The sequence below is a fragment of the Delphinapterus leucas genome, chromosome 16 (assembly GCF_059928025.1).
Source record: "Delphinapterus leucas isolate spDelLeu-1000000601 "Yukka" chromosome 16, BTC_Dleu_Yukka2, whole genome shotgun sequence".
NCBI lineage: Eukaryota > Metazoa > Chordata > Mammalia > Artiodactyla > Monodontidae > Delphinapterus > Delphinapterus leucas.
This window is the reverse complement of record NC_143144.1, coordinates 26,875,508-26,902,425: the sequence shown is the minus strand read 5'-3', so window position 1 is coordinate 26,902,425 and position 26,918 is coordinate 26,875,508. Positions and strand designations below refer to the sequence as shown.

The window sequence follows — 26,918 nt, the reverse complement described above, 5'->3', positions numbered from 1 at the left end:
GTGTATTATTATCACAGAAAGTTAAAACTGAAAGAGGTATTTCCCTTCTTGTCAGATGAGAAGATTAAAGGGGAAGTGGCCTGGAATGGGAACCAGATCCCATGGTCTGCTGGCTTCACTGGCCCTCTCTCCTGGTGGCCCCATTCCTTCTCCTCTGTTGTTTCCTTTCAAAGTACTCATCCCATATGTAATTATCCATGTATTTATCTGTGTGGATGTACAATGCCTGTCTTTCCCATTAAACTGTAAGCTTGCCAAGGTCTGTATCTGTTTCATCCCGGAGCTCCAGTGCCCTGCACAAAGCCAGGTCCCCAGAGTTCCCAACACATATATATGAAAAAGAAAATGAGTGTCCATGTGGCCTGAGAACCTCCTTCTACTTCCCCAGGGCAGCACTGAGACTGGCTCAAAAACTGCGGAGTTGACAGGCCTAGTGTTCCGTGTCAGGACCTCCAAGGCAAACACCCTGTCCTGAGCTTACGACCTAGGAGGGGAGATAAGACACCTTGTGAATAACCCTAATGCAAGGAAAACAGCTGAGCTGGGAATGATAGTCAGACTTGGTGTTGCAATCAAGCAGTGGTGTGGGAGGCAGATCAGAGGTTTGAGACCTGAGGCCAGGAACCAGTTAGATAGTGATGGAAGAAAACTGAAAAAAAAAACCCACCTTGAGTGTCTGTGGCAGGATAACAGTTAAATAAACTATAGTACATCCAAATCATGGAGTATTATGTGGGTGTTAAAAAGAGTGAGGTCAGTTTTGGAAAAATGCCCGATACGTTGTTAGGCAAAAAGAACAAGTTGCAGAACAATTTGTAACCTCTAATCTCATTTTGAAAGAAAAACAGAGGACATTCCCCTGCAGACACACACTTACATGTGCAGAGAAAACATCTAGAAGGGTACTGGAAAAACTGCCCCCAGAGGTTATCTCTGAGGGATGGAGGGGTGGGAGAGGCTTTTAGTTTTTCACTTTATATCTTTTTTTTTTTTTAGGTTAAAAAGTAAGGTTACCTTTATTTTGCTTTGTAGAAACACTGGAAATAGGATTTTTTTTAAAATAAATTTTATTTATTTATTATTATTATTTTTTGGCTGTGTTGGGTCTTCGTTGCTATGCATGGGCTTTCTCTAATTGTGGCGAGTGGGGGCTACTCTTTGTCGTGGTGCGTGGGCTTCTCATTGCGGTGGCTTCTCTTACTGTGGAGCACGGGTTCTAGGCATGAGGGCTTCAGTAGTTGCAGCACTCGAGCTCAGTAGTTGTGGCTCACGGGCTCCAGAGTACAGGCTCGGTAGTTGTGGCGCACGGGCTTAGTTGCTCCACGAGGTGTGGGATTTTCCCGGACCAGGGCTCGAACCCGTGTCCCCTGCATTGGCAGGCGGATTCTCAACCACTGCGCCACCAAGGAAGCCCTGGAAATCAGATTTTTACCATGAGCTCATATTACTATCACAAGAGGTTTTTGTGTTTTGGCTATTGCAGGATTGAGGATGGGGTGGGGGTTGGATAAAGAGGTAGGGTGGGGCTGCAGCAGTGGAGACCCAGTGAGAAGTACTGCAGCTCCTGGACAGATGGGGGAAGGGTCTGGGAAGGCTCTGTGGTTCCAAATGGGGAGAAGTGAGGATGGCTGTGGAAATGGAATGTGGGAAGCACAGGGCAGTGTAGGGAGGCTCATTCAAGATGACTGACCTCCACAGTGCCTGTGACCCTGGGTAGGGGACAAGGAGCCCAAGACCAGGAAACCTTAACTTTTGGGAACAAGGGCAAGGAAAGGAAGGAGGTCGACCTTTAGGACCCTACGGATTCCTTGGCTGTTTCAGCATCCTTTGGGTACAGACCGTTCTGGCTGCAGCTTGGAAACAAACAGAGCAAGGAGGGGCCAAAGCCAAAGGCGGCAGGGGGAGTCTGCCTTTCGCAGGGCCCGGCGGTGCCGCCTGGGTCTCTGCCCTCCTCCTGCTTGTTCTTGTGGGCTCACGTCCAGGCTTGGGTGAAAGGCCAGGGCTTCTGGCCCCTTCTGGAGGCGAAGCCCCTGACTAGGATCAGGAGCAAAGGAAACCAGAACAATGCTGTTCATGGAGAGATTGGGCGAGAGGGAGCTGAGTTGGGGCAGGAGAAGTTTCTTGGCTCAGAGAAGCCAATACAAGCCTGGAGAAGGTCAAAGATGAAGAATGCTCTGTGATTTCTAAGACAGCGGCTCATTTATCTCAGAAACACTTGCTCTGAGCGAGGCTGAGTCCAATGGTAATGCTGCCCCCACGCAAGCTGGGTAAACCCTCCTCAGAGGCACTGTGTTTGGAGTCATATCTCCATGTCTCCCTCCAAAAGTTCCTGTGAAAGGCAGGAGCGAGACGTCTGCCCAGGGCCATGGGGCACTTTCATGGGGGTCTATTCAGTCAGCACTCCAACCCCCTAAAGGAGGTATTCTTTTACAAAGCAGGAAACTAAGGCTGGGGAGGATGGTGCCTTGCCCAGGACCACATGGTTAGGAAGTGTTAAAACTGGGATTTGAAACTGGGTGTGCCTATGTCCCACTTATAATTTGGTTGCTTGGAGCTCAGAACACATTTTCCCAACAAAATAATGCTGTAAGTAGTGGTTTGGTTGCCATAATGGCCGAGCTCACCCAGGGTATAGCCAGAATTAATTCTATGTTTCACTGCGGTTGTGGATGAATCAGGCTTCTGCGGGCTAGCCTGGAAACCCACAGAAGAGGGAAAATGCATTTCAGGGTGTGCCCGGCTGGGAACTCTTGCCCTCACCATAGCGCCTGATTCAGGGCAAGTAGGGAATGTGGTGGCTCGGGGAGCGCTTGTCCATTTCCAGAGCTCTTCCAGCAAGCCCTGGTGAGTTCTAGCTGTTCACCGGAGGGGGCAGAGCTCTTGGCAGGTTTGGGGTTTCTAAGACAGGGAGTGTTACGTGAGAATGTGCACTGATTTTCAGACTCTGACCACCTTAGGCCTTTCTCTTTCTTCCTTACACTGCCTCTCAGCTTCCTGCAGTCATCTTCCATCTTCTTCCCCTAGGATGGAGCACTAAAGGCAAGATCTAGGGTTTATTTTCACAACGAAATCTGATGTCTGCCTATGAAGTAGGTGGGTGATAATGACTGCACAGGGTTAGGAGTGACGGAGATCAAAGCAGCTGTTGAGAGAAGCAAGGATCCATCAAAGCTTTTAGAGTGACTTCAGGGAGAGCAGTCATTCATTCAACAAACATTTGCTGTGGGTGTGCTGGGCACTGTCCTCCTTCCTTTCATGGCACTTCTGTTGCCAAAAGAATCCTGGGAATGACTGACTGTGGGTCTCAAACCCAGAATCTTAGCATTGGAAGAAGTCTTTTTCCAGATGGAAACTGCAGTCATTCATTAATTCAGGAAGGTCTAACTGTCAGGCTAACTACTGAGAATACATAAAGCCTGAAATTGAGATCCAGAGGGAGGTTGGAAGTGACTTGCCCAGTATCTCAGTCCAGGGTCCCCGTGCCTGGACTAGTACCTGCCCCTTCTGGCCACAGTCATGGCCTTCCTGCCTCAAGATATATCCCAGTCAGCTTTTAGGATTTCTCTGGTTTGGAGTCTAGGGCCTAGGGGAAGGCCACAGAGAAGTAGTAGGATTCCTTTTTTATGGACAATAACAATGCCTGGGTTCTCCCCTGGACTGAGAACTAGATTTCCCACTGGTGGTGTTCAGAAGACATAGAAGACTATTCTCAGTTCTATCAATGAGCCATCTGATTTCTAAATTCCAGGTCTTCACAAGCACTGTTACCTTTGCTTGAAGCTCCCTTTCCCAGGCTCCTCTGTCTGGCTAATTCCTAACTTCCCTTTGGGTCTCAGTTTGAAGAGCTCTCCCTCGAGGACTTTCCTGGGCCCCCAATGTTCTTAGGTCTCCCTGCTCTGTGCTCACCCATAGCACTCTGGACTCCACCTAGGATAACCCTGGACCCTGGGGATTGTTCTTGCTTATTGAATGCCTTTCTTTCCACTAGACTGCGATCTCTAGGAGGGGTAGACACCATGGCTGCCTTTCCTTTGTTTGTACATTTGTTTTTAGCAATTGTGTGCCCTTTATCAATCATTGTTAACTTAGTACACAGTAGGTGCTCAATGTGCAGTTGGGAAAGACTGTGATCCAAGGCTACAGGCAAGGCCTTCCGGTGAGTGACTTCCACCCAGGTCGTTCAACAACCGTTTATCAAGGACAAGCATACCCACAGGATACAAAGATGACTTGGAAAAAGAGACTCACCGTCTAGTAGAGGAATTGATGACCCAGAAGCCAGTTTAAAAACTGACAAAAATCTCTTCTAACCAGAGAGTTCAACCCCCTTCCTGAGTCCCTTTCCCTCTCTCCTGGCCCATTGATCCTTGGCTACTTGGGCTGGAGCCCAGCGTCTGCCTCTGAGTTTCAGGACCCTACCCAGGCCCAGAACAATCCAGGCCTAGTGTGGGGCTGCACATAGGCGTCTGGTGGCAGGTCCAGGGAGCTGAGGCACAGGGCAGACAGAGCACTGGGCTCTCCAGTTTCCTCTGGTCAGCTCTACACCACATGCCAGAGCTTTTAGCTGTTTTGGAGAATTCGTTAAGAAATCACCTTACTGTCAAATTCATCTGGAGAGAAACTTTGAAGGTAAAGGCTTACATTCATTTCAGGGGTTTGAAGTGCTGGTCTTTAAGTAGTTACCCCTAAAGTGTCAGGAGATCTGGGTCCAAAAACCTTGAATTACTGACCTTGGTTGTTCCTCCCAATTTCCCAGAGCCTCAGTTTTGTCATCTGAAGGAGGTTTTGTCATGAGGAACATGAGATGCTATTATGTGACAGTGCCAAGCAAGTCGAAGATGCTTCAGGATGAATGGGAAGGTAAGTGCCCACAGTCTGGTCACTGGAGGCTCACCCAGTAGGGAGGGCACAATGGAAGTGGCCTCCTGGGGTCCTTCAGTGGGCTTTACGCGGTGCAGGTGACCTAAGGCCGAGGATAGCGAGAGGCAGCACTAGGACCCAGGGGCGGAGTCTGGAGCCGGCTCAGCCGGGTAAGTTCACAGCCAGAACACAATGTTCTCAGTGTACCCACAGGAAACCGTGAAGAGGAGAACTGCACATGGCCTTCTGCTGGGTGTGTTCTGGTCCTAGCCTTTTATTCTTTTTCCTAACCTCAGTCCCCACTTTCACATCCTGTAACCTGCAGAGCTGCCTGCCCCACCCTGGTGGGCTGGTCCCAGGCCCCAGGAGAGCAATCAATGCAGGAAGCCCAAAGCCTGGCTGGCCTTCACCATTTTCAAATAAGACCGTTTGCCTCTAACCTTGGTTTCCTGAATCAACCCTTTGTGATGGAAACTTTTCACAGTGCGGAAGGCAGACACAGGGGACAAAGCTGAGTTTCTAGCTGAGGCGAGGGTCTTGGCTCCCGTGCAGGGAAACAGCTGATGCCACTGGACCATCTCCTCCCTTCCTCCCTGAAGTCCAGGCCCCACCTGGGACGGGGTGAGGGCCTCCACGGCTGCTGCATTAATCAAAAGGAACTGGGAGCTGCCTGGGGAACCAGGGCCAAGTTTGGAGCAGAACATCCTATGATGTGGTTCCTAGTTTTTATTTCCACGAATGCTATAATATGTTGTCCCACCGAGCTATTTTTATTGAATGAAAAAATTTTTAAAAAGCAAACCTCTGCAAAACCAACAGCCCTCCGTTACAGGGAAGGACAAGGTGAACTTTTCACTTCCTTCCCCGCAGCCTATCGACTCATCTGCGGTTTGGTGTCACCCACACTTCCATACTATATTCAATCTCAATTTTTGCCTCCTTGTTTTTGAAGCTGCGAGAGCAAGGCTCTTAAACCCATGTTGCTCCTGCACGTTGCGTGAGACTTTCAAAAGAGTTTTCTTAGTGAGTTCTCACAACTGATTGCAGAATGGCCAGGTATGGAGGCCAGATGCCAGCCTTGAGGCAGAGACGAGCCCGGAGAGAGTGAACAGTCAGGGAGAGTCTGTGAGCAGCCAGCACCCAGCCGTACTCTGGCTCCCTGCGCTACTGGGGGCTACAAGTAAGGAGCAAAGCTCTTCTTTTATAACACACCACATATCTGCCTCCTTAATGAGGGGCCTGGCCATTGAAAATAAACCCCAGTGCTTATATTAAGCTCTATTAATAGGGCTCCTTCCACTCTGGCATTTCAGAGTCTTTTCCCAAATATTGGTTTGTAAGAGAGTTTTAGTGTGTCCTCACCCCATGCCTATAAAGAGATTCGACTGGGTGCTTCCCATACTTATCCAAGCTCAGGGATTCCTTTCTTGGAGAAGGAGCTTCCCAAGGCTGGCAGTGTGGCTACTCCAGGGAAATCTGCACAAAACTTGCAGCCCCCAAAGACCTGGGTTCTAGTCCTAGTTTTTCCAATTTGCTGTGTGACCCTGTGCAAGTCACTTTCCTACTCAAGGCTTCAATACCCTCATTTATAAAAGTAGAGGATTTGGTTAGACATCATTGCTGTTACAGGTGGAATTGTGTCCCTCCTCAAAATTTACATGTTGAAGTCTTAACTTCGGTACCTTAGAATGTGATCTTATTTGGGGATAGAACTCAATAGAGGTAGCTGAGTTAAAGTGAGGTTCAGTAGGGTGAACCCTAATCTAATATGACTGGTATCTTGATAAAAAGGGGACACACGTATAGAGTGATGATGATGTAAAGAGACACTGGGAGAAGATGGTCATCTACAAGCCAAGGAGAGAGGCCTGGAACAGACCCCTTCCTGCACAGCCTCCAGCAGGAACCAACCACGGTGACATCTTGATCTTGGACTTCTAGACCTCAGAACTGTGAGACTATTAAGTTTCTGTTTAAGCTGCTCAGTCTGTGTACTTTGTTATGGCCGCCCTAGTAGGCTCTTATGGCAGCCCTAGCTCAAGTGAATACAGTTGCTGAGGCCCTTCAGCTCTTAGTCTATGGGATTCTTTCCTGCCATTCCTTGGTGGTTTCTTCTGCCCCACATGGCCTTTCTGTTGCCCTCTCCCAGTGAGTAAATGACATCATGTGTGTGAAGTACTTAGCACAATGCCCCACATATAGTTACTCTTCACTATATATTAACCATGATGAGTCCCCAGTGCCTGGGTATGACTTGTACCTACCCTGAGAGCTATTGCGCCAAAATGAGAGGTGTGGGTGCTGAGCCCAGGCCCTCATGGTCACTCATGCCTTCATTACTGAAGCCTTTCCCATCCCCCTTGGCAGCTTTTAAATGGAAGAGTATTAAATTGGCACCTTCCAGGAGCCTAACTCTTTTTCATGGAAAGTTCATTTTGGCCACAAAGCCAGCAGGACTCAAAAGAGACTGCAGAGGCTCAGAATGGGAGATGGTTTCTCTGTCCTTGGACTCAGTGATCCCCGGGGTCATGAAGAGCTGCAGAACTCTGAGGTTAAGGCCCTGCTTTTCTATTTGCCTAATAAGGATGCCCCTTGGCTGCAGCATAGTGGATAAGGCTTAACTACAGGCGCAGCCAGAGCTTATGCTCCCAGACAACAAGGCGCTGCCCTCCTCCTTGGTCCTCCATCCCCCCTTCTGCTTCTTTTCTAGCTCTCGGAATGAATACTCCACTGTACTGAGAGATGGCATGGGGATGATGTCCTGCTTTCTTCCTGGCTCCTAAGTCCATAGGTCTCTGGAGGCCATAGCACCTGGTCCTCCAGCTGCAATCTCAGGCTGGCTGGGAGAGTCTGATTTTCCTTTTCATGATCAGGAGTGCTTTCAAAAAGCACTGTAGCCTTGAGCATTGAAGCAGGATCACAGAATGAGCCTTGAGTCTTCTCTGGGCAGTGACACTGGTCCAGGATAGAAAGTCCTAGGTTGTCCTCTAGGCACTATGTTGGAGAGCTAAGTTGCCCTGACTTCACAGAAGATTCCAGATTTACTATATTTTGGAGACTCTGCAGAAAGTTACGTGGGTAGAGTCTGACTTCAACAGCCCGCAAACATGACCTTTGGGTTTGCTAAACAGATGAAATGCCCATGCTTGTGTGGTTTATCTTCAAATATATGCCTGGAGATTTCTGAGAACAAGGAGGGGGAGAGAGGGTGTGGGATTTTACTTCAGGCCTTCGGGGCCAGGGAAGGAAGGAGGAGAAACCATTTGGGGGGAAAAACATCTCTCCACAATGTCCATATACTTTATATTTGATCCCTTCAAGCTGCCTCTTATCCTGGTTTGGCTCAGAGCCCAGAAGGGAGGCTCCTTCAATAATTCTGAGCTTAGAACATCTGCCTTTCCCTAAAAATAAGTAAATAAATACAAATCTGTAAATATTTACTTTCCAGCCAGAGCAAAAATACTGTCAACAGTACTGCCTAGTGGTCTGTAAAGATCACCTCTGATGCGTTATACCAGCCTAAGGGTCTAACCCTTCCAGGTCTTGAGGAGCCTGCTTCCTAAGTTACTTATTGTAAAAGTCAGGATTGTTGACCTTTTTCTTAGGTGTACCCTGTCCGTGTCAGAGAAATGCTCTTTTGATGGAAAGTAGAGCACGGTGAATGAGGCTCAAAACAATCTGGTTCTTGCTTCCTTCTTCTGAGAGGTCGCACCCCTCCCCTGTTTACATGCTCAGCTCCAGCCACACCAAATGACCTGGAGTTCCATGAATGCGGCCCTGCCTATGCACGTGCTATTCCCTGTACTTGGCATGGTTCTCTGGCTTATTCCCCTCTAACCCCAATTGAACAGGCATGCTCAGGCCCAGGCTCACCTTCTCTAGGAAAGTTTCCTTGTTATCTCCCCTTCTTTCCCACCTCCAAGACTTCTTGGCTTCCACAGCACCCCATATAGACCAGAGTCATGGAGTTATGGTGCTGTATAGATTCCATATGTGTTTACTTGTCCGCTTTTTCATTGGTCCAAGTGGTTTCCAAAACTGGCTGCAGGAGGGTCACACGAGACCCCCAGCCATAGACCTATTGGATCCCAGGAATGAAGCCAGGGAGTATTTTTATTAAGCTTGGTTCTGAGGCACAGCTAGGTTTGGGAACTATTGCTCCATCTTTGTATTTCTATTGACTACATATTACCAGAGACATAGTAGGCCCTCAAGAAATGTCTGACCCTTCTAATAATTTCTCTCTTGTAACCTCTTCTTGTTTTCACTTCCTTCCCTTGCTAGCCCTAGACCAACAATTTGCTTACCCCCTCGCCCTTACCATGTAAGACTGTAACCACCAACTATTCATTTTTTTCATTCCTACTGCCAGGCTGCTAGGAGTTGCTGGTATACTTCCCCAACAATTGGTGCCATTGCAAATTCAGGGACTCAAACTGGAAATGGCCCCTGAATGTGCTTGGCAATCCTCTGACCCTGGTCAGCTCCCTCCCATTCTTCACAGGGACCATTCCCAAGCCCACTGTTCCTGCTTTGTCCTGCTCCTGCCGCAGGCCATACACCAATTTGCCTCCTCCATCACAGAGAACATAGAAGCCATCTGATGGGGACTCCCTTAACTTCCCGCCACCTCACCTACACATTTACCCGCATCAGCACTATCCTTTTGCCCTCCCTCCCTCTAAGGGTAATCACTCCAGCTGGGCTCTGGATCCCACCCCTTCCACTTCCTCAGGGACCTTACACCCTCAATTATGCCCTCTTTCTCTTTGACCTATCCCCAGAACAAACGTCTTGACTATGTGTCCTCCTTTAACTATCACCCTCTTTGTCCCCCATTTTTGCCTCTGCTTCCCACTGAACTTCAAAGATGTTGCCTAGATTTGGCCCCATATTTTCACCTTCCACTCACCCTCCCAGCCACAGCAGTCTGGCTCTGCCCCCACTGTACCACAAAGGTGGCTGCTCTTGAGACAAGGTCACCATCAAGTTCCTAGGTAAAATCTGAAGGCCTTCTCCACCCCTGTCAGTTCATTGCTTGGCTATACCAGATACTGGTATTTGCAGCAGGCTCCTTCTTTTTTCTTTTATTTAATAATTTCATTTATTTACTTATTTGTTTATTTATTTATTTATGGCTGCATCAGGTCCTCGTTGCTGCACGCGGGCCTTCTCCAGTTGCAGCAAGTGGGGGCCATTCCTTGCTGCGGTGCATACATAGGCCGCTCATTGCAGTGGCCTCTCCTGTTGTGGAGCACAAGCTCTAGGCACGCGGGCTTCAGTAGTTGTGGCTCGCGGGCTCCAGAGCGCAGGCTCAGTAGTTGTGGCTCACGGGCTTAGCTGATCTACGGCATGTGGGATCTTCCCGGACCAGGGCCCGAACCCGTGTCCCTTGCACTGGCAGGCAGATTCTTAACTACTGCGCCACCAGGGAAGTCCAGCAGCCTCCTTCTTAAAACATCCTTTCTCCTGGTTTCCCTGATACCACATTCCTCATTTTCTGGCTGTCTCTGGTTACTTCCTGCCATTTGCTTTCCTGGGCTCCTCCCCCTCCTCTTCCTGTCCCTTAGATCAGGGGTCCCCAACCCCTGGGCCACCGTACCGGTCCGTGGCCTGTTAGGACAACAGCAGGAGATGAGCGGCGGGCGAACAAGCGAAGCTTCATCTGCTGCTCCCTGTCACTCGCATTACCGCCTGAACCATCGCCCCCCACCATCCGTGGAAAAACTGTCTTCCACGAAACCGGTCCTTGGTGCCAAAAAGGTTGGGGACCGCTGCCTTAGATGCCAGGGTTCCAATTCTCTTCTTACTCTGTGGGCTTTCTCCTTGGGCAATACCATCCATGCCCACCTTTGGTTGCATGTCTCTAGGTGGGTGAGTCCCAAATCTAACTCTAGCCCAGCTCACTCTCCTGAACTATATGTAGACCATAGAGTCACCTGCCTGCTGGACATCTCCTTGAGCCTGCCTCTCTCCCTGTACTCCTGTCTCAGTGAATAGAATCCAGTCCGTCAGCTACTGACGCAAGAAACCCGGGTGTCCTCCCTGAGTTCTCCAAGTTTGACCAGTCACCAAGTCCCATATATGCTACTTCTTGAGTAACTCTCAGATAAAATCTATCATCTTGTCCTTATACTCTATGAATTAGCCATAACAAAGCACCTGCAGCCCCACAGAAGCACGATGTCCTTCCTCACTCTTGAGCCTTTGCATATTTTGTTCCTTCCATCTAGAAAGTCTTTCCTTCCCACGCCACCTACTTGTTCTTCAGGTCTCAGCCTAAACACCATCCTCCTAGGAAGTCTTCTCTGACCCCTGCTCAGCTGGATTAAAGCTGTCTCTGATTTTACAGCATTTCCTGCTTTCTGTTATCAGACAGTTTTTTACACTGAAAATTGCTCTTTTCTCTTTCTTAATATATTTATAAACTTGAGGCTGATGACTGTGTTTTGTTTGACAGCATATCCTCAGCATTTAGCAGATGCTAAACACATAGTAAGTGCTCAAGAAATGTCTGTGAAATGAGTAAAAGACATTTGGAAATAAACATCCTCTCTGTTGTTGCTGGTAACAAACTATATTGTTTCATTACCTTCCCTAAAGAGCTTGTATTATAAAAATGAAGTAAGCGGATTCTGGATAAACAGCTTCTCTAGGGAGACTTGACAGGCTGCAGAAATTAAAGTATCTGGAGAGGTGGAGACCAGCTCATGGATGCTGACATGTGGGACTACCATTGGGTCCATGTGCAGGAGCCTATGAGAAGGGCAGCGGGCCACCAGCATCATTTGCCCAGGCTCCTACCATGGCTGTTTTGGACACAGTTGCCGTTTGTTCCACAGCTTCCACTTGTCAGTATAGCATTATAGAGAACTCTGGGCTGAGCTCTGGCTTATTGTCTTGGCTCTGCCCACCACCTATCTCAATTACGTTAGGCTTTTCTCCACTATGGATGCTGCACTGTAAGTAGCTAGCACAGCTTCTAAAACAGGGTAAACATGCAACAAATTCATACATTCATTCACTCAGTAAATACCTGTAGCACACCTACTATGTGCCAGGTAGTGTTCTAGGTACTGAATATACAGCAATGAATGACACAGACAGGGTCCCAACGTCCTATTTGTCAACCAGGGGGATGAACTAGATGATCTCTAAGGTCTGTTCTATTCAGCTCTAAAATTCTCAGACTCCCTCTTTGACCAGATGCAAATTAACAAGGCAGGCTGGTGGCGAAGCATCCTGCTCCCGCCTCCTTCTCCCATTCTTCTCCACCCTTGGTGCCATCTCCATCCCAAACTCAGCTCTGGGAAACAGGAGAAGATCTGGTATCATCTGTACTCTGCCTGCAACCCAAAACTTTCCCACGTATCTGTTAGTTAAGCCTTTTCTCTTTTGTGGAAAGGATCTGTCTTGGTTGGAACTTTGGGCAATTACAAGGAGGCCAGGCAAGGTATTTTAGGCAAAGTTAGGTGCTTTGGCAAAAGGAGAGGGAGAGGCAGAATGGCCTTCTCCTCCAAGTGTAGTATCTCTTGGGCTTGCCTGAAAGGGAACCACATCCTTGGGCAGGTTCCTCCTCTTTGTTGTGGATGATAGGCATCTCCTGGTCTTACCTCCTTTCTCCTATCTTTGGTTTGGCCTTAAGGTCCAAAGTTTCTACCACTTCAGTGTCTGGTGTTCTGATCGGGAACAAGAGATTCAAAGCCTCCCAACCATTTGGGGGAAGGGAAGCCACAGACTGCAAGCAAATGGACAGAGCAGAGAGGTCCTAGGGTCAGGAACGTGATTTAGAGTTCCAGACCACTGTCATTCCAGGTCAGTATCAGCCATGCGATGGCACTGATAACTAACACATTAAAGCTTATCAGTGAAAACTCAGGACTTTAATGCTGATCCTGGATAAAGTCAGAAAGTAAGATTTTTGACTACATAAAAGTAAAGCCAGCTTTATTTATTTTTTAAAAAATATTTATTTATTTATTTGGCTGTGCTGGGTCTTAGTTGCGGCATGCGGGATCTGTAGTTGCAGCATGCAGGATCTAGTTCCCTGACCAGGGATCGAACCTGGGGCCCCCGCATTGGGAGCGTGGAGTCTTAACCACTGGACCAACCAGGGAAGTCCCCAAACCACCTTTATTTAAGTTTACTATTTATGTATCATTACCATGAGACAAAACACTTATATGGAATTATGTATCAAACCGACATGAACAATTCTTTATTAACAGCAAGTTCTGCCTTCAGATTTTCTAGTATATGATGAACTAGAAGGCACAGAGACAAAGATTTGAAAGGCCTATATTATTAACTATAATTTGGATAATAATCTTGGTACCTTACCTTCTCTGTACTGGTTTCTTCAACTGTAAACTACCTGCCTCATTTATCTCACAGCGTTGATGAGGGACTAAAGACACGGCATATATGAAAATGCTTTAGAAGCTGCAAAGTGTTTTGTGCACTGAGGCACTGTTACCATCCGCTCTCTTAGGATGGCTGTCCGTGCAGTCCTGGTTGTTAGCTGCCATCTGCCCTCTTGCCTTCCTCCTTGCTCACTTGGGTAGGTACCCCTTAAGCATCTAACTGCATTTCATCATACTGAATCTTAAAAGGTTAGGTAGATACTAACATATAGCTAATTCCTATCTGTTTTTTTTTAATAAATTTATTTTTATTTTTGGCTGTTTTGTCTTCGTTGCTGCGTGCAGGCTTTCTCTAGTTGCGGTGAGCGGGGGCTACTCTTTGTTGTGGTGTGCAGGCTTCTCATTGCAGTGGCTTCTCCTGTTGCAGAGCACGGGCTCTAGGTGCATGGGCTTCAGTAGTTGTGGTGCGCGGGCTCTAGAGGGCAGGCTCAGTAGTTGTGGCACATGGGCTTAGTTGCTCTGCAGCATGTGGGATCTTCCCGGACCAGGGCTCGAACCCGTGTCCCCTGCATTGGCAGGTGGGTTCTGTGCCACCAGGGAAGCCCCTAATTCCTATCAGTTCTTAAAGAAAGAGGCCTTCATTGTACTTAAGACTCTTTATCAACAAGCACTGGAAGAAGGGAGGGTAGTGACAAGGCTTATTTCCTCCAGGTAGTTAATTCATTTTATCATTAAAAAGAAAAAAGAAGGTTTTAGGATTTTCCTTTGTACGAGGCCCTGGATTGGGCTCAGTGGGATGCCACATGATTCAACTAAAATAATCTTAGCTTTGGAGTCTGGCAGACTTTGAGTTCAAATCCAGACTTGGCCATTTACTTAGCTATGCAGCCTTAGCATGTAGTAATGCCTGCTTTGTGCTTCAAGTTCCTCTTCTGTATTAGGGGGTGTTACACATCTTACAGCATTACTGAAAGGATTATGATTAATGCCTGTGAGTGGCTGGCACATAATGAGTGCAGAGGGGATGAAAGATGAGCAACAACAGGTCCCTTTTCAAGCCCAAAACATGGCAATAGGAGTTGTGGATGAGACATAATGACCAACAGAAAGGTGCAGAGAGGGAGGGGCCATCCTCAAATAGTGAGGGTCTCATTCCTGGCAGCACTCAAGTAGAAGCTGAATCTTCACGGGGAAAGGTGCTTCAGAACGTATTTCTGCTCAACTCTAGGATCTCTTCAATTTCTAAGGTCATAAAAGGAAATGTCCAACTTAAAGAGAAAACAATTCTTTTTTTTTTTAATGAACTATGCTAATGTAATTGTATATCTGGGAGAAATTAAGGAAAGCTATGAAGCTATAAAATCCCTAAACAATATAAATGTATTTATTTATTTATTTTATTGTTTTTGTTTATTTATTAGTTTTGGCTGTGTTGGGTCTTCGTTGCTGTGCGTGGGCTTTCTCTAGTTGCTGCGAGCAGGGGCTACTCTTCATTGTGGTGCGCGGGCTTCTCACTGTGGTAGCTTCTCTTGTTGCAGAGCATGGGCTCTAGAGCGCGCAGGCTTCAGTAGATGTGGCGCGTGGGCTCAGTAGTTGTGGCACATGGGCTTAGTTGCTCCGCGGCATGTGGGATCTTCCCGGACCAGGGCTTGAACCCGTGTCCCCTGCATTGGCAGGCAGATTCTTAACCACTGCGCCACCAGGGAAGCCCGAGGAAAAAATTCTGTAAGTTCAAATACCAAAGGGTAATGATGAGGTAATACAGTGTCTGTGCTGTACAGTTACATAAATCAAATGAGAGAAAGTTACTGATTGCTTCTGAACTGTCACTGAAAATATGATTTAAAGGTTTATTGCAGACTACGTATTTAAAATTTTTCCTCTGGTAATCATAAAGATGGTTGATGCCAAAAAGGACAATGTTAGGAAACTCAATGGCTTTCAAATATGGAACTAGTTTAGGTTAAGAAGTATTAATATGGAAATAGGTGAGTTTGAGGACTGGTAATTTTTGTGTTCTGATGTGCTTCAGAGACAAGGTTAGTGGGCTGAATTGTTAATCAACTGCAATCTATTCCAAGTGCCAAGATTTTCTTCTGGGCTTCTGGGCTACGTGGCCATGAGCAGGTCTTTAACTTTCCTGTGCTCAGATTCCTTTTCGACGCAATGAGGTCACCACCTGCCTGTTATATACTATGTGTTAAAACATTCTGAACTCCTGAGATTAAGGCCAATTGCTACTGGAATCTTATTTATTCATAATTAACCAACTCTAAGCAGGTCAGGTACAAGTTATTAATGAGGAGAAAGGCAAATGCTGTCTGAGGCAAAATTTGCATACAATTTAATAAATGATTCTCCTAACTGTGCAGTGTGGACCCTGGGGTCCCATGAGGGAAAACAAAAGACACCTCTTAGCTTTTCAGGTTTTTCCTTTTCATGGTAAAAAACCTACTCAGATATTGATGATAAATTCATATACTTCGAAATAGACAAATATCCCTGAGAGAAAGCAAATCTACCATTTACTTAGGAGAAATGGTTTTTATATTCCCTTCTTATAAAAAGTAATTTGACCTCTTTCCCCTATCCCAAATCCCTGAGGCTTTGAAAGGATAAAGAAACCAATCTGGAGCTCTTTCAAAGGATTTATTTGCTACAGAATTGCCTGAGCCCACCAACAAGATGAACTCAGGATTTCTGTGTTTAAAAGGATTTTGCTCACTGCTTTATTTTTACCAGAACTTCAACATTCAAAAAGCAATTCTTTGGGCTTCCCTGGTGGTGCAGTGGTTAAGAGTCTGCCTGCTAATGCAGGGGACGTGGGTTTGTGCCCCAGTCCGGGAGGATCCCATATGCTGTGGAGCGGCTGGGCCCGTGAGCCATGGCCGCTTGGGCCTGCGCGTCCGGAGCCTGTGCTCCACAACGGGAGAGGCCACAACAGTGAGAGGCCCGCGTACCGCAAAAAAAAAAAAAAAAAACAGCAATTCTTTTTGCCAGCATTTGGCATGCCTAGAGGTTAGAAAAAGATAGAATCTATAGAATTAGATGTCTAAAAATAGAAAAAAAATCCCAAACATTAAAAAATTCCTAATTTGAACAGGTCCTGAGTTGAAATCACATTCACCTGCAAAAAGTACGGTTTTAGGTCAGAAATGCTGTATTTTTTGGGCTTCCCTGGTGGCGCAGTGGTTGAGAGTCCGCCTGCCGATGCAGGGGACACGGGTTCGTGCCCCGGTCCGGGAAGATCCCACATGCTGCGGAACGGCTGGGCCCGTGAGCCATGGCCGCTGAGCCTGCGCGTCCGGCGCAATGGGAGAGGCCCCAACAGTGAGAGGCCCGCATACCGCAAAAAAAAAAAAAAAAAAAAAAAAAGAAATGCTGTATTTTATAACTCCAGATCCTGACCTCGGACTTGACTGGTGAGGATTCTAGGAACTGCATGAATTGACAGGAGGGATGCCATTCTGTTGGCCAATTCTGGCATGTGTCCTGGCTTGTGAAGTTTTATTAATCTCTCCTAAACCCAGACCTCCTGGTTCTGTGATGCCAGTTGCCTAAATCTGATTCTCAATACTTTTTTAAACAAATAAACAAAAAATTTCCTTGTAAGATCACACATTTAAGTATTTGTTGCTTGTGGACAGATACAGAGAAACCAAGTATGGATGTGAATTAACAATTCAGTGATGGAGCTGTGAATCTCTGGATGGCTATGTAAGCTGTAAGAAAATTTCCTCACTGCACCTGCACTTGCTGTGCCCCAGAGGTGACTGTCCAGGCAAGGTCAACTTGAAGAGGGTGTGAACCCCAGCAGCTGCTCGATGGGTTTAAATCGCCACTCATCTGCCTCCAGCTCTTCTACCAGACCAGCTAGTTTTTCCATCCGAGCAACTTGCTGATCTGTAAAGAATCAAGGAGATGATATATCAACCACCAACATGATGGCTGATTTAAAGATAATTTCTAAAAGGATTTCCCCCTCAAGATTCTAGTAATGGGGTCTTACCCTATGTTGGTCAGAAGACTTAATCTTAAAAAAAAAGGAAAAAAAAGTAGTACTTATCCTCCATTCCATTTGTGTACTAAATTTGTGATTTGTATACTAAAAACCTAGGGTTACAGGCAATTGCAGCTTCCCCCCCGCAACATTATGCTCTCTATGGAGAAATGGTCTGGTCTGGTGGGTGAACAGAGTTCCCTGATGCATAAATGAAGACCTGGTGAGGGATGATGGAATAGAAAAGGTGCTACCAGGATCTTAAGAGTCCAGTTAGACCAAGAGGTATTACTTACATAAATACCCAAAGATGCAGCTAATGATGGTAACCAATGGAGGACAACAGTAAAAGAAGGTTCCAGAAAGGAGAGGAAAAAGCAATACAAGCGGAGTAGGAAGCATTAACTCCCCTAGAAAACTAACCCCTTTGACTTCAACTTTAAGCCTCAATGTGGACATTATGTCTGGATTAAGACCGTAGAATGTTCTTGTCTGCAGGTAATTTGGAAAGTCCACTTAAATAGCCTTGCTGAGTTTTTGTTACAGAGCACCCTGACCTTTCTAAGTCCCCCTCTCCCACCCCCCAATAAATTTATTCTCATAGTTAAGTACACAACACTCATGTGCTTACCATGTTTCACCTGTTTAAGCGTAGATGCCACTTGATAGCTGAAAACGGATTCACAGAGGAATCTCTCAGAGCCATCTACAAAGAGAAGAGGAAAAGTTTTAATCTGCTCTAATCCATTTTAATCTAATGGTGCCTGATAAACCTAGTAAACATGTCCATTCTTTTCCCTGCTTTTACAATCGGGGTCTAGTTTTTAGTGTTTACAAAGAGGGCTTCTGTTTCACTTAGAAATTAACACTGTTGAAAAGCTACTTCTTCTATACTTAGAATATTAAAATAGTCCCTCCACTTGTTAAAAGAGTTTAAAAATAGTGTTAAAAAAACAAAAACAAGAAACCCCAGTTTGATGTCCTGGTCAACATTTCCCCCATCCTAACCTGACAATTTCTTAATGTTCTCCTATTGTGTATGTCAAGCAAACACTGACAGCTGACACATTTGGCCATGTGGCTCCCATGCTTTCAAAATACAAAGGTACACCAAAACTCTTAATCATTTTCATTCTAAAAAGTAAAGCTGAGGAAAAATAGCTATTGTTGATATTTTATATTTCAAATTACATCACTATGGCCATCACAAAACACTGCTGGGAAGCTTCATTCTGTAAACGCCAACTGTAACCTTGATTTTCCAGCTGAATCAAAACACTGCAATTTGCATGGCCATAAGGGTATGGTACAACTTCAGAACCTAGCATTGTACTGGTGCCAAGAACTGGCTACAAGAAGGTAGCTAACTCAGTCACCCCAGTACTTGAAAGATGACTGTGAAACATAAGCTAGTTCATGTTTTTCCTTGTCAGGCAAGGGCTGATACAGCAAAACATACCCCCAAAGGCAAAGAACTCATGTAGGAAAATGTGACTTTTAAAGGGGTAGCTGAAACCATTCGGTGAAGACATCTTATTGCAAAAATCCTAAAACAAATGGAGGGAGGGGACACAGCTGTCTTTTTTTAGGCGGTAGTTCATGCCAGCACTACTGGGTGTCACGCACTCACTCATCAATCATGGGTTGGTGCGTCAGCCAGGTATTAAGTGACAAGGAGATAGGACTAACACATCCTAGCTTCATGCTGAGTTTCACACAAGGCAGACCTTATTTCAGAAGCTCATGGTAAAAAAAATAAGAAAAACTATAGATACTGTATCCAAATAGCTTGAATATACAACCAAGAGGGCTTCTAATATTATCTTCAAAACTGATGCAAAAATAATATATATAATTATTTCCATACATATGTATGGAAATATATTATGCATTGATATATACATATTGAATAATATTTCAAAATATAGTTTCTTTCATATAGTGATGTAGACTTTGGGGAGAGTGTTATTCCTTAAACCCAACCTCTTTTCTAAATACTGTGCTACATGGGATATGATCCTATTCCCTCCTCCCACCCCCATTCCTCTGGCTGAATGTAAGTCATTTGTGAGCATATCATCTAAATTGAGCAAAAAATTTTTTATTTTCAATTAACTAAATATTATACTGGATGTCCAGTTTAAAGATCTAGGTAAGCTAATGATATTACTGAGTTTTTTAGATAAGGGCAATGGCCAGAAAATAACTTATGAATCCCACTGTGGGAAGAGGGACTGTGTGAACATTTGACACTAATGATGCAACTTATTATGGCTCTTTTGTGTAAATATGCCAGCATTCATACCCTTGCTTAAAGGATCAAATTATAATTTGTTTTATTTTAGGAAGAGCAAAGCATAGATAATTAGAGCTCACTTCTCAGGTGGTTTGATCCTGAACTTTAGGATCTCACACAAGGCAGCGGGGATTCTGGCTGTTAGGACCAGGCCAAGATTTGTTTGGAAGCTCTTGCAAGTGCTACCTCCCACTTACATTTAATCACAGGTGTTATTAGGATAAATGCTTAAATTATAACACTTGCATATTTCCCTTGGTAATGAACTTCAAAGCAAAAGGATGTAAGCTAATCTTTCAAAAAGGCACCTGCATATCACTTTTCCACTCTATATGTCTGCGGAACACACTTTTGCTGATTTGCAGCTCTGTGTTAACCACAAAGTCTACTGCTTCTTAGCCACATCCTATTAGATGTGATATCTGTACCAATCTAAAGCCTGGAATTTCTCCAGAGGAGTCAGCCTGGCGCAATCTGTCTTCCATTTAGAAATTGTAATCAAACCCTTTGTAACACACCAAGTAGCAATACATCAGCTTTCCTTTTAAGGGACAAGTAAAGGTTATAAATGGTGAAAAGTTCAGTAAATTGTCCAAATCTAACACCACTGCCAACTCCAATAAATAGGATGCTAACAAATTCATTTAAAAGAATATTACCTCACAGCAGGAAAATAGACAATGGCAGATAATTTATGCTTCAGTGGCCTACAATGTTACTAAAATTCAGCCACTTTTGGGCTGGAAGGCAGTCTCTAATTTGCTTACTAATAACTGGGTGAGGATAATCCTAGCCAAGGGCAGGGGAATGCTGAAAAGTCCTGTACAGTATACTGCTTATGTGAGATGTCTGTTATCAGAGAGCAGGTACACAAAAAAGTTAATTCACAAGGTTATTTGGGTTTATTATCCTAGACTTAGGAGGGCGCAAGATCAGATTAACCTGTTAAGATTATAGACAGCATTCAACCTTGATTCCTAATTGCTTTTGTTCCTTACTCTGAAGAGGCAACTATTCCTTCTCTATTTTCATACAGGCATATCTCAGAGATATTGTGGGCTTGGTTCCAGACAACTGCAATAAAGCAAGTCACACTTATTTTTTGGTTTCCCCTTGCATAGAAAAGTTATGTTTATACCATACTGTAGTCTATTAAGTGTGCAACAGCATTATGTCTAAAAAAACAATGTATGTACCTTTATTAAAAAATACTTTATTGCTAAAAAATGCTAACCATCATTGAGCCTTCAGTGAATTGTAATCTTTCTGCTGATGGGGGGTTTGAAATATTGTGAAAATTACCAAAATGTGACACAGAGACACGAAGTAAGTGCTGTTGAAAAAATGGCGCCAACAGACTTGTTCAAAGCAAGGTTGCCACAAATCTTCAATTTGTAAAAAAAAAAAACACAGTTTCTGCGAAGCCCAACAAAACACGCTTTGCCTGTATTCGATTAAACTACCGTAAGAAAAATGGTCAGGTTCGTGTGTGTTAGATTACATGCATAATAGTATCACCTATAAACATGGTAGATGATGCTTCCAAACTAGCATCCTTATTAACTCACATTTAAGGGTACTCTTTTCAATTTAACATTCTTCATTTGACCAGGATAGTTCAAGGACTACCATCTCTAAGTTTTCATAGTCTGTCCTTAAATGTAAGCAGCTTTAAAATGTAGGGGAAACTTTAAACCCGAGAAAAAGAATCAAAACTGTGCACTGTGAATTTAAACTTAATTTAAATTCATTCTACAATAGAAAGGCAACACAGTCCCCCATGAAGCATAATGGGATGGAATAGAAGTGGATAGAACTATAACTTGTTAGAATATCAACATTTAGAGTAATTTTAGAAGCCTTTCTTCTTTAGTGTTTCCAAGTAATCTGGTGCACACTGACCAAGAATGCTGATAGCTTTGAGACCAAGGGGGTACCTCCTGTATTAAATTCCTCCTGTAGCTAGAATTTAAATGACTTCAATCTTAGGGTCCATTGTTAAACGATGATTCCTCTTCTGCTGCTACAAAACTCATTAAGCAATTTAAGTTCCTCCAACTTCTGGTTTGTTTTGTGGGAAGCGTCCTTAATACCAGGTCTCTGCTGCATATAACTGAAGTCATAATTTATTTTTAGCGCCAAATATGGTAAACAAGGCACCAAATATTCGCTACCTCCAGACTCAGTGATGCTAGCTTGAGTATTCAGTTAACACAAATGAAGAAAACAAAAGGGCAAAGACAGAAGTACACACACCTCAGATGTATCACTAACTGACTGTCTACTAATCATGACTTGAACCAATTCTAAAAAGCCTTATGGTTCCAGTCTTCCCAAGTTTTCCTGTCACAAATGATTCTTCTGTTTGTCCTGGCTTAATCCAAACCTCTGCTTTTTATTATACCTGATATAAATGAATAAAGATTACCCCAAAAAGCCGACTCTTAACTACAGTTTGTACCTTTCTCAGACATTTCCAGATTTTTAAATATACTTACTGAAATTTGCAATATTTAAAGCAAAAAAGATCAATATATAATTAAGCACAGATGTGCTAGAATCAAGTAGATTTTGAATCCTTGATAGGTTCTTTGCTAATTTTTTTCAAAAGGTATGATGAATAGTTTAACAGTTAAGGACCATTTTCATGAGAATCCCCTGGATGTTGGTCAAAATGGAGATTCCTGTGCTGTAACCTACACTTGATTTGGAATCTCTAAGGTGAGCCAGAAAGGTACACTTTATTTTTTATTATTATTATTATTTTTTTAAAGTAGTTATGTATTCAGTATTTTATTTATTTATTTTTGACTGTGCTGGGTCTTCGTTTCTGTGCGAGGGCTTTCCCTAGTTGCAGCAAGCGGGGGCCACTCATTTTTTTTTTTTTTTTTTTGTGGTATGTGGGCCTCTCACTGTTGTGGCCTCTCCCGTTGCGGGAGCACAGGCTCCGGACGCGCAGGCCCAGCGGCCATGGCTCACGGGCCCAGCCGCTCCGCGGCATGTGGGATCTTCCCGGACCTGGGCACAAACCCGTGTCCCCTGCATCGGCAGGCAGACTCTCAACCACTGCGCCAACAGGGAAGCCCGCGGGGGCCACTCACTGTCGCGGCCTCTCTTGTTGCGGAGCACAGGCTCCAGACGCGCAGGCTCAGTAGTTGTGGCTCACGGGCCTAGCTGGTCCGCGGCATGTGGGATCTTCCCAGACCAGGGCTCGAACCCGTGTCCCCTGCATTGGCAGGCATATTCTCAACCACTGCGCCACCAGGGAAGCCCAAAAGAAAGGTATACTTTAAATAAGCTCTTCTGGTGATTTTTATGCTCCCTATTAATAATTTATTGGTCCAGATCCTAAAATGACATGAATCTGATAAATTCTAGGAACCAATGCTGTTTCATGTTTACAGCCTGTGCCCCGATCTTGGCCAGCCAGTTTGCAAATGTGTGCTGAATAAGATGGGGGATGATTTGATGAAAATCCAGCTCCAGTGCTAGCAAAACCACACAGCACTGCCCTGCAATGGGCCTGGGCCAGGGCCAGGAGAGTCATCTTCACATAGAAGAGTAGTAAATTGGTTTTTATTTCCTCTCAGGATCTCTTAATCTATCTGTCGATGAATTATATTAGAAAAAAATATATCAAACCTACCAACCATAGGGAAGCAGACTGGTGCCAAGATAAAGCAAACTGGAGCTGGAGGTCAACAGAATTCCTGGTTCCAGTGCTGACTTTGTCCTTTCACATGGTCAAATTACTTTATCTTTTCTGGGTCTAAATAACTAGATGACCTCCTTGATTTCCAAAGTCTTTTTCAGCTCCAAAATTCTGATTCTAGAGAAAGATTTATGTTTTAAAGATATTATTTTGAAACGGGGACAAGAAATGAAATGTGGAGCTGAAATCAGGGCAAACTTATCTCTAATCCACTTAATAGCTTCTTTACAATTAATATTCATAGCAGGTCTGAATCCAATTATTCAGCAAAAAGCAGCATGAGATCACCTTCTAACATCTCTCCAGCTCCTTTGGGGTAGGTGAAAAGGGCTTTCCGTGGTGGGGCAAGGTCTGAGACACTGAAACCAGATCCAGTGACAGAACTTCCACTGACCCCACCGGCTGAGGAGGATGAAGAGGCAGCCATCTCCTCTCTAGTAGAATTCTCACTTCACTACAGAGAAAGAAAAACAGCAATTGGCAAGTTTATGGAAGTGAGATTGACAACATTTCATTCTAGCTGCCATAAAAGCCAGCATACAGTTTAGTCAAGAATTAGCTCCAATTTTTTCTACCCTCTGTACTCCACGATCTTTTACTGATGCCTCAGGCCAAAATGTCACTCAGGATTTTAAGTGAAAATATGTTTATTCTTAGTTTTTCTACTCGAAACACTACTTCCTACCATTAGCAAACTGTTTATGTCACTTGGGATTGACTGTGGGTGATTTATGGGTTATGAAGTGGTGATACGGCAGTGCCAAGGTAGCAATTTAACGGAGGAAGTGAAGTAGGTGAGGATAAAACAACCATGCCTCATAGGATAGTTTGTCTTGGACACATCCTGACCCAACCACACCAAGAAATTCACTTATAAAATTTTCCAAATAAAATTCCAGAATAACAGTGTGTTCTGTTCCCAAGGAAGGGGAATTGGTTAGGAAATACATATTGGCCCTTTCATTTAAAAAAAACCCAAAAAACAAAAAAACGCCACAACTTTTTCATTCAAATGTAATACCCAAATTGATCACTTGGTGGCGGCCCAAAACTGGAACAAAATATTAATAGTTCAGGAATGATCTTAGAATTCAAGGCCTATTAGGAATTAGAGGAATGGTGAGTGTTTAATATTATGTCACATCAAAAAATCAAAAAGTCAAAATGTAAATGAGAAAAATCTGTACCGAATACACAATTCCTTAAAAAAGTTCAAAACAGAAGCTTATACTACACATTTACAAAAGATTCTAAAAAGTTTATGTTTTCTTTTTTTTTTTTTTTTTTTTAAGTTTATGTTTTCTAAAAAGAATACTGTAGTCTTCCTGCAAACTCAGAACTACTATCATTCAATACAAAAAACAGGGCTTCCCTGGTGGCACAGTGGTTAAGAATCCACCTTCCAATGCAGGGGACATGTGTTTGAGCCCTGGTCCTGGAAGATACCACATGCCATGGAGTAAGTAAGCCCATGTGCCACAACTACTGAGCCTGCGCTCTAGAGCCCTTGAGCCACAGCTACTGAGCCCACGTGCCTAGAGTCCATGCTCCGCAACAAGAGAAGCCACCGTGGTGAGAAGCCCACTCAACACGACTAGAGAAAGCCTGCGTGCAGCAACGAAGACCCAGCACAGCCAAAAATAAAATAAATAAATTTATTTAAAAAAAAGGTACAGGAATTAGAAGATTAAAAAAAAATACACAAAACAGCCAGGGTTGAAAAGTGGAGTGCAGAATTAGCACTAACTTTAACATAAATAAGCAGTTTTCCGCTGAGGTGGAAAGATACACCTAAGTAATTTCTAGCTTTAAACATTTAGGTTAAATTTTGCATGCTACCAGCAGGTGGTAACAGGAGTTGAAGTGAAACCAACAATAAACACTAGCTTGTTACTTCTCCATGAAGGCAGGCATTCTGATCACCAGAACCAAACATTATGCTTGGCCTATACTAAGCAGCTGCTGATTTAAATAAATGTTTGCTAAATGAGTTAAACATTTCACAGGAATCACAAGATTCCTTAAAGGTCATCTAATCCGATTCCCCCATTTTACAGATGACAAAACAAAACTGAGGTGTAGGGACTTTAAGCTTATTTGCCGTGCCATTTTTTAAGCAATGGCTTTATTGGCACGTCATGTGCTATGTGAGAGGTAAAATAGCATACTGGTTAAGGGCTCAGACTCTGAAGCCTCTTGGCCTAGGTTCATGTCCTGGTTTTTTTACTTAACTTGCTGTATGACTTTGGACAAATCACTTAGCCTCTCTGCTTCTCAGTTGCCTCGTCTCTAAAATGGGGATAATGATAGTACCTACACCAGAGGTGTCAGGAAGGTTAATATAACTAAAGCATTTGGAACAGTTATAGGGACAGTAAATACTTAATATTAGCTACCCAAAATCACTGATGGATATTTACTCCTGAATCTTTTTTTTCCTCTGCAGATCCCAGTTTTTCATACTTATGTTTCAACACACTTACTCATGGGAAAAGTCCTAATTCTTTCTATTTGACATAGAGTGTCAATGTCAAATGAATGCTAGAGGAGAAAGGGCCTACTCAGGAAGAGGGAAAATGCACTCCACACTTTGACTTTAAGGTTCAAGATCTTAGGAAGAACCCCTTTCTTAGGAAAAGGGGAAAGAGTTGTCTTTCTACCCTCAAAGCCTAGCACAGAACCTGGATCAATGTTTCCTGAATGAATGATGAACAAATAACAGAACACAGAGCTAGCAGCTCAGCAAAGGTTATGCAGGGGATAGAGAAGCTTGGTGTCACGAGGGTTGGTCCATTACCGTTTTCTTTTTCTTCCTTATTCTGCGGATCTATTTACACAACTGTTTCTCCCATTAGGCTGCCAAGCCTAAGGTAGGTGCTCAGTAAAATTTTTTTGAATGTTTAAATACCGATGATGAAGTATTTGACCCTATCAAGGAAGTCAGAACTATTGGCAGTAGAGATTCTTATAGGAGAGCAATGCTATTTGGGGAGACACAGCATGGTTGTTCACAGTGATAGGATGAACAACACATTTACTTCATGTATGATAGGGATGACCTCGTATTCATAAACTACTTTCCTTCCTAGCAGATACAAGCTTATGTTCTTAAAAAGAATCCTTCCTTCTGAAAAAGTCTCCGTATCAAAAAGACGCTGAAGGAAGTACCCTGGTACAATGGCAAATTATTACAAGCAATCATTAAACTCCATCATCAAGAAGTCATTCCAAAGAGCTGGATTACCATTCAAAAAGATGCTGCAGCTAAAAACAGGTCGGGTGGAAAGAAAGGGGCAGAAGAGCGGAGGGGTCAGAATGCCAGCGGTTCATCCCCCGACCCCGGTCCCCAGGGGGCGACATCGGCGCCGCCCCACTGCGCAGGCGCCAACCTTCGGTCCGCATGCGCACTAGTCTGGTGCGGCCTGAGGAAATTTCCTCTTACACGCCCTCTGCGGCAGGCTCCTGTTTCTCCACCTACTTTCTCCATTTTACTAGTCCCTGCAGGTAGGATCCCAGGGATCAACTCCCTTTTCACCAAGCTCCCGAGGGTCCCTGAGCCCTCGACCACTTACCTCTGCGGCTTTGGCAAGTTCCTCTACAGCCCCGCCCCCAAGGCCAACCGGAGCGGCCGCGTTTACTGCGACGAGAGCGGCGGCGTGCTCGAGGTCGCGGCGTGCGCGTGCCCGT

At 44.5% G+C, this 26,918-nt stretch overlaps 2 protein-coding genes across 6 annotated transcripts in view; one reads left to right on the top strand and one right to left on the bottom strand.

Moving 5' to 3' along the window:
• Nucleotides 1-1,102: 1,102 nt before the first annotated feature.
• ANAPC16 (anaphase promoting complex subunit 16) lies at nt 1,103-26,892 on the bottom strand. Of its 3 annotated transcripts, none has more exons than XM_089897648.1 (5): nt 26,804-26,892; nt 23,520-23,685; nt 17,855-17,929; nt 16,971-17,126; nt 1,103-1,413 (listed from the first exon to the last, which is right to left on the bottom strand). In XM_089897648.1, exons 2-4 carry the CDS (start codon nt 23,656-23,658, stop codon nt 17,011-17,013), a joined length of 330 nt encoding a protein of 109 aa, XP_089753774.1. In that variant the 5' UTR covers nt 23,659-23,685; nt 26,804-26,892; the 3' UTR covers nt 1,103-1,413; nt 16,971-17,010. The 3 variants fall into 3 exon arrangements, with proteins under 3 accessions (XP_089753774.1, XP_022446544.1, XP_022446543.1); XM_022590836.3 differs by lacking the exon at nt 1,103-1,413 and adding an exon at nt 14,603-14,946; XM_022590835.3 differs by lacking the exon at nt 1,103-1,413 and having other exon boundaries at nt 15,854-17,126.
• ASCC1 (activating signal cointegrator 1 complex subunit 1) overlaps nt 1,888-26,918 on the top strand; it is a 126,439-nt gene continuing 101,408 nt past the window's right edge. The window contains exons 1-3 of one of the 3 annotated variants that reach the window (XM_089897643.1): nt 1,888-4,629; nt 4,757-4,860; nt 6,652-6,812. The gene's annotated coding sequence lies outside the window, so the exon portion shown is untranslated. Of the gene's footprint in view, nt 4,861-6,651; nt 6,813-26,548; nt 26,736-26,918 lie in introns of those variants that run through there. The other 2 variants (XM_089897642.1, XM_089897644.1) reach the window with 2 other exon arrangements.

Bases quoted from the DNA above. Each gene is read 5' to 3' on its own strand.
- ANAPC16 (XM_089897648.1), bottom strand. From the start codon at position 23,658: ATGGCTGCCTCTTCATCCTCCTCAGCCGGTGGGGTCAGTGGAAGTTCT. The intron at 17,930-23,519 runs GTGATCTCATGC...TTCTCTTTGTAG, and splicing joins AGCTGGAGAGATGTTAGAAG to ATGGCTCTGAGAGATTCCTC. The intron at 17,127-17,854 runs GTAAGCACATGA...GATTCTTTACAG, and splicing joins GCTTAAACAGGTGAAACATG to ATCAGCAAGTTGCTCGGATG.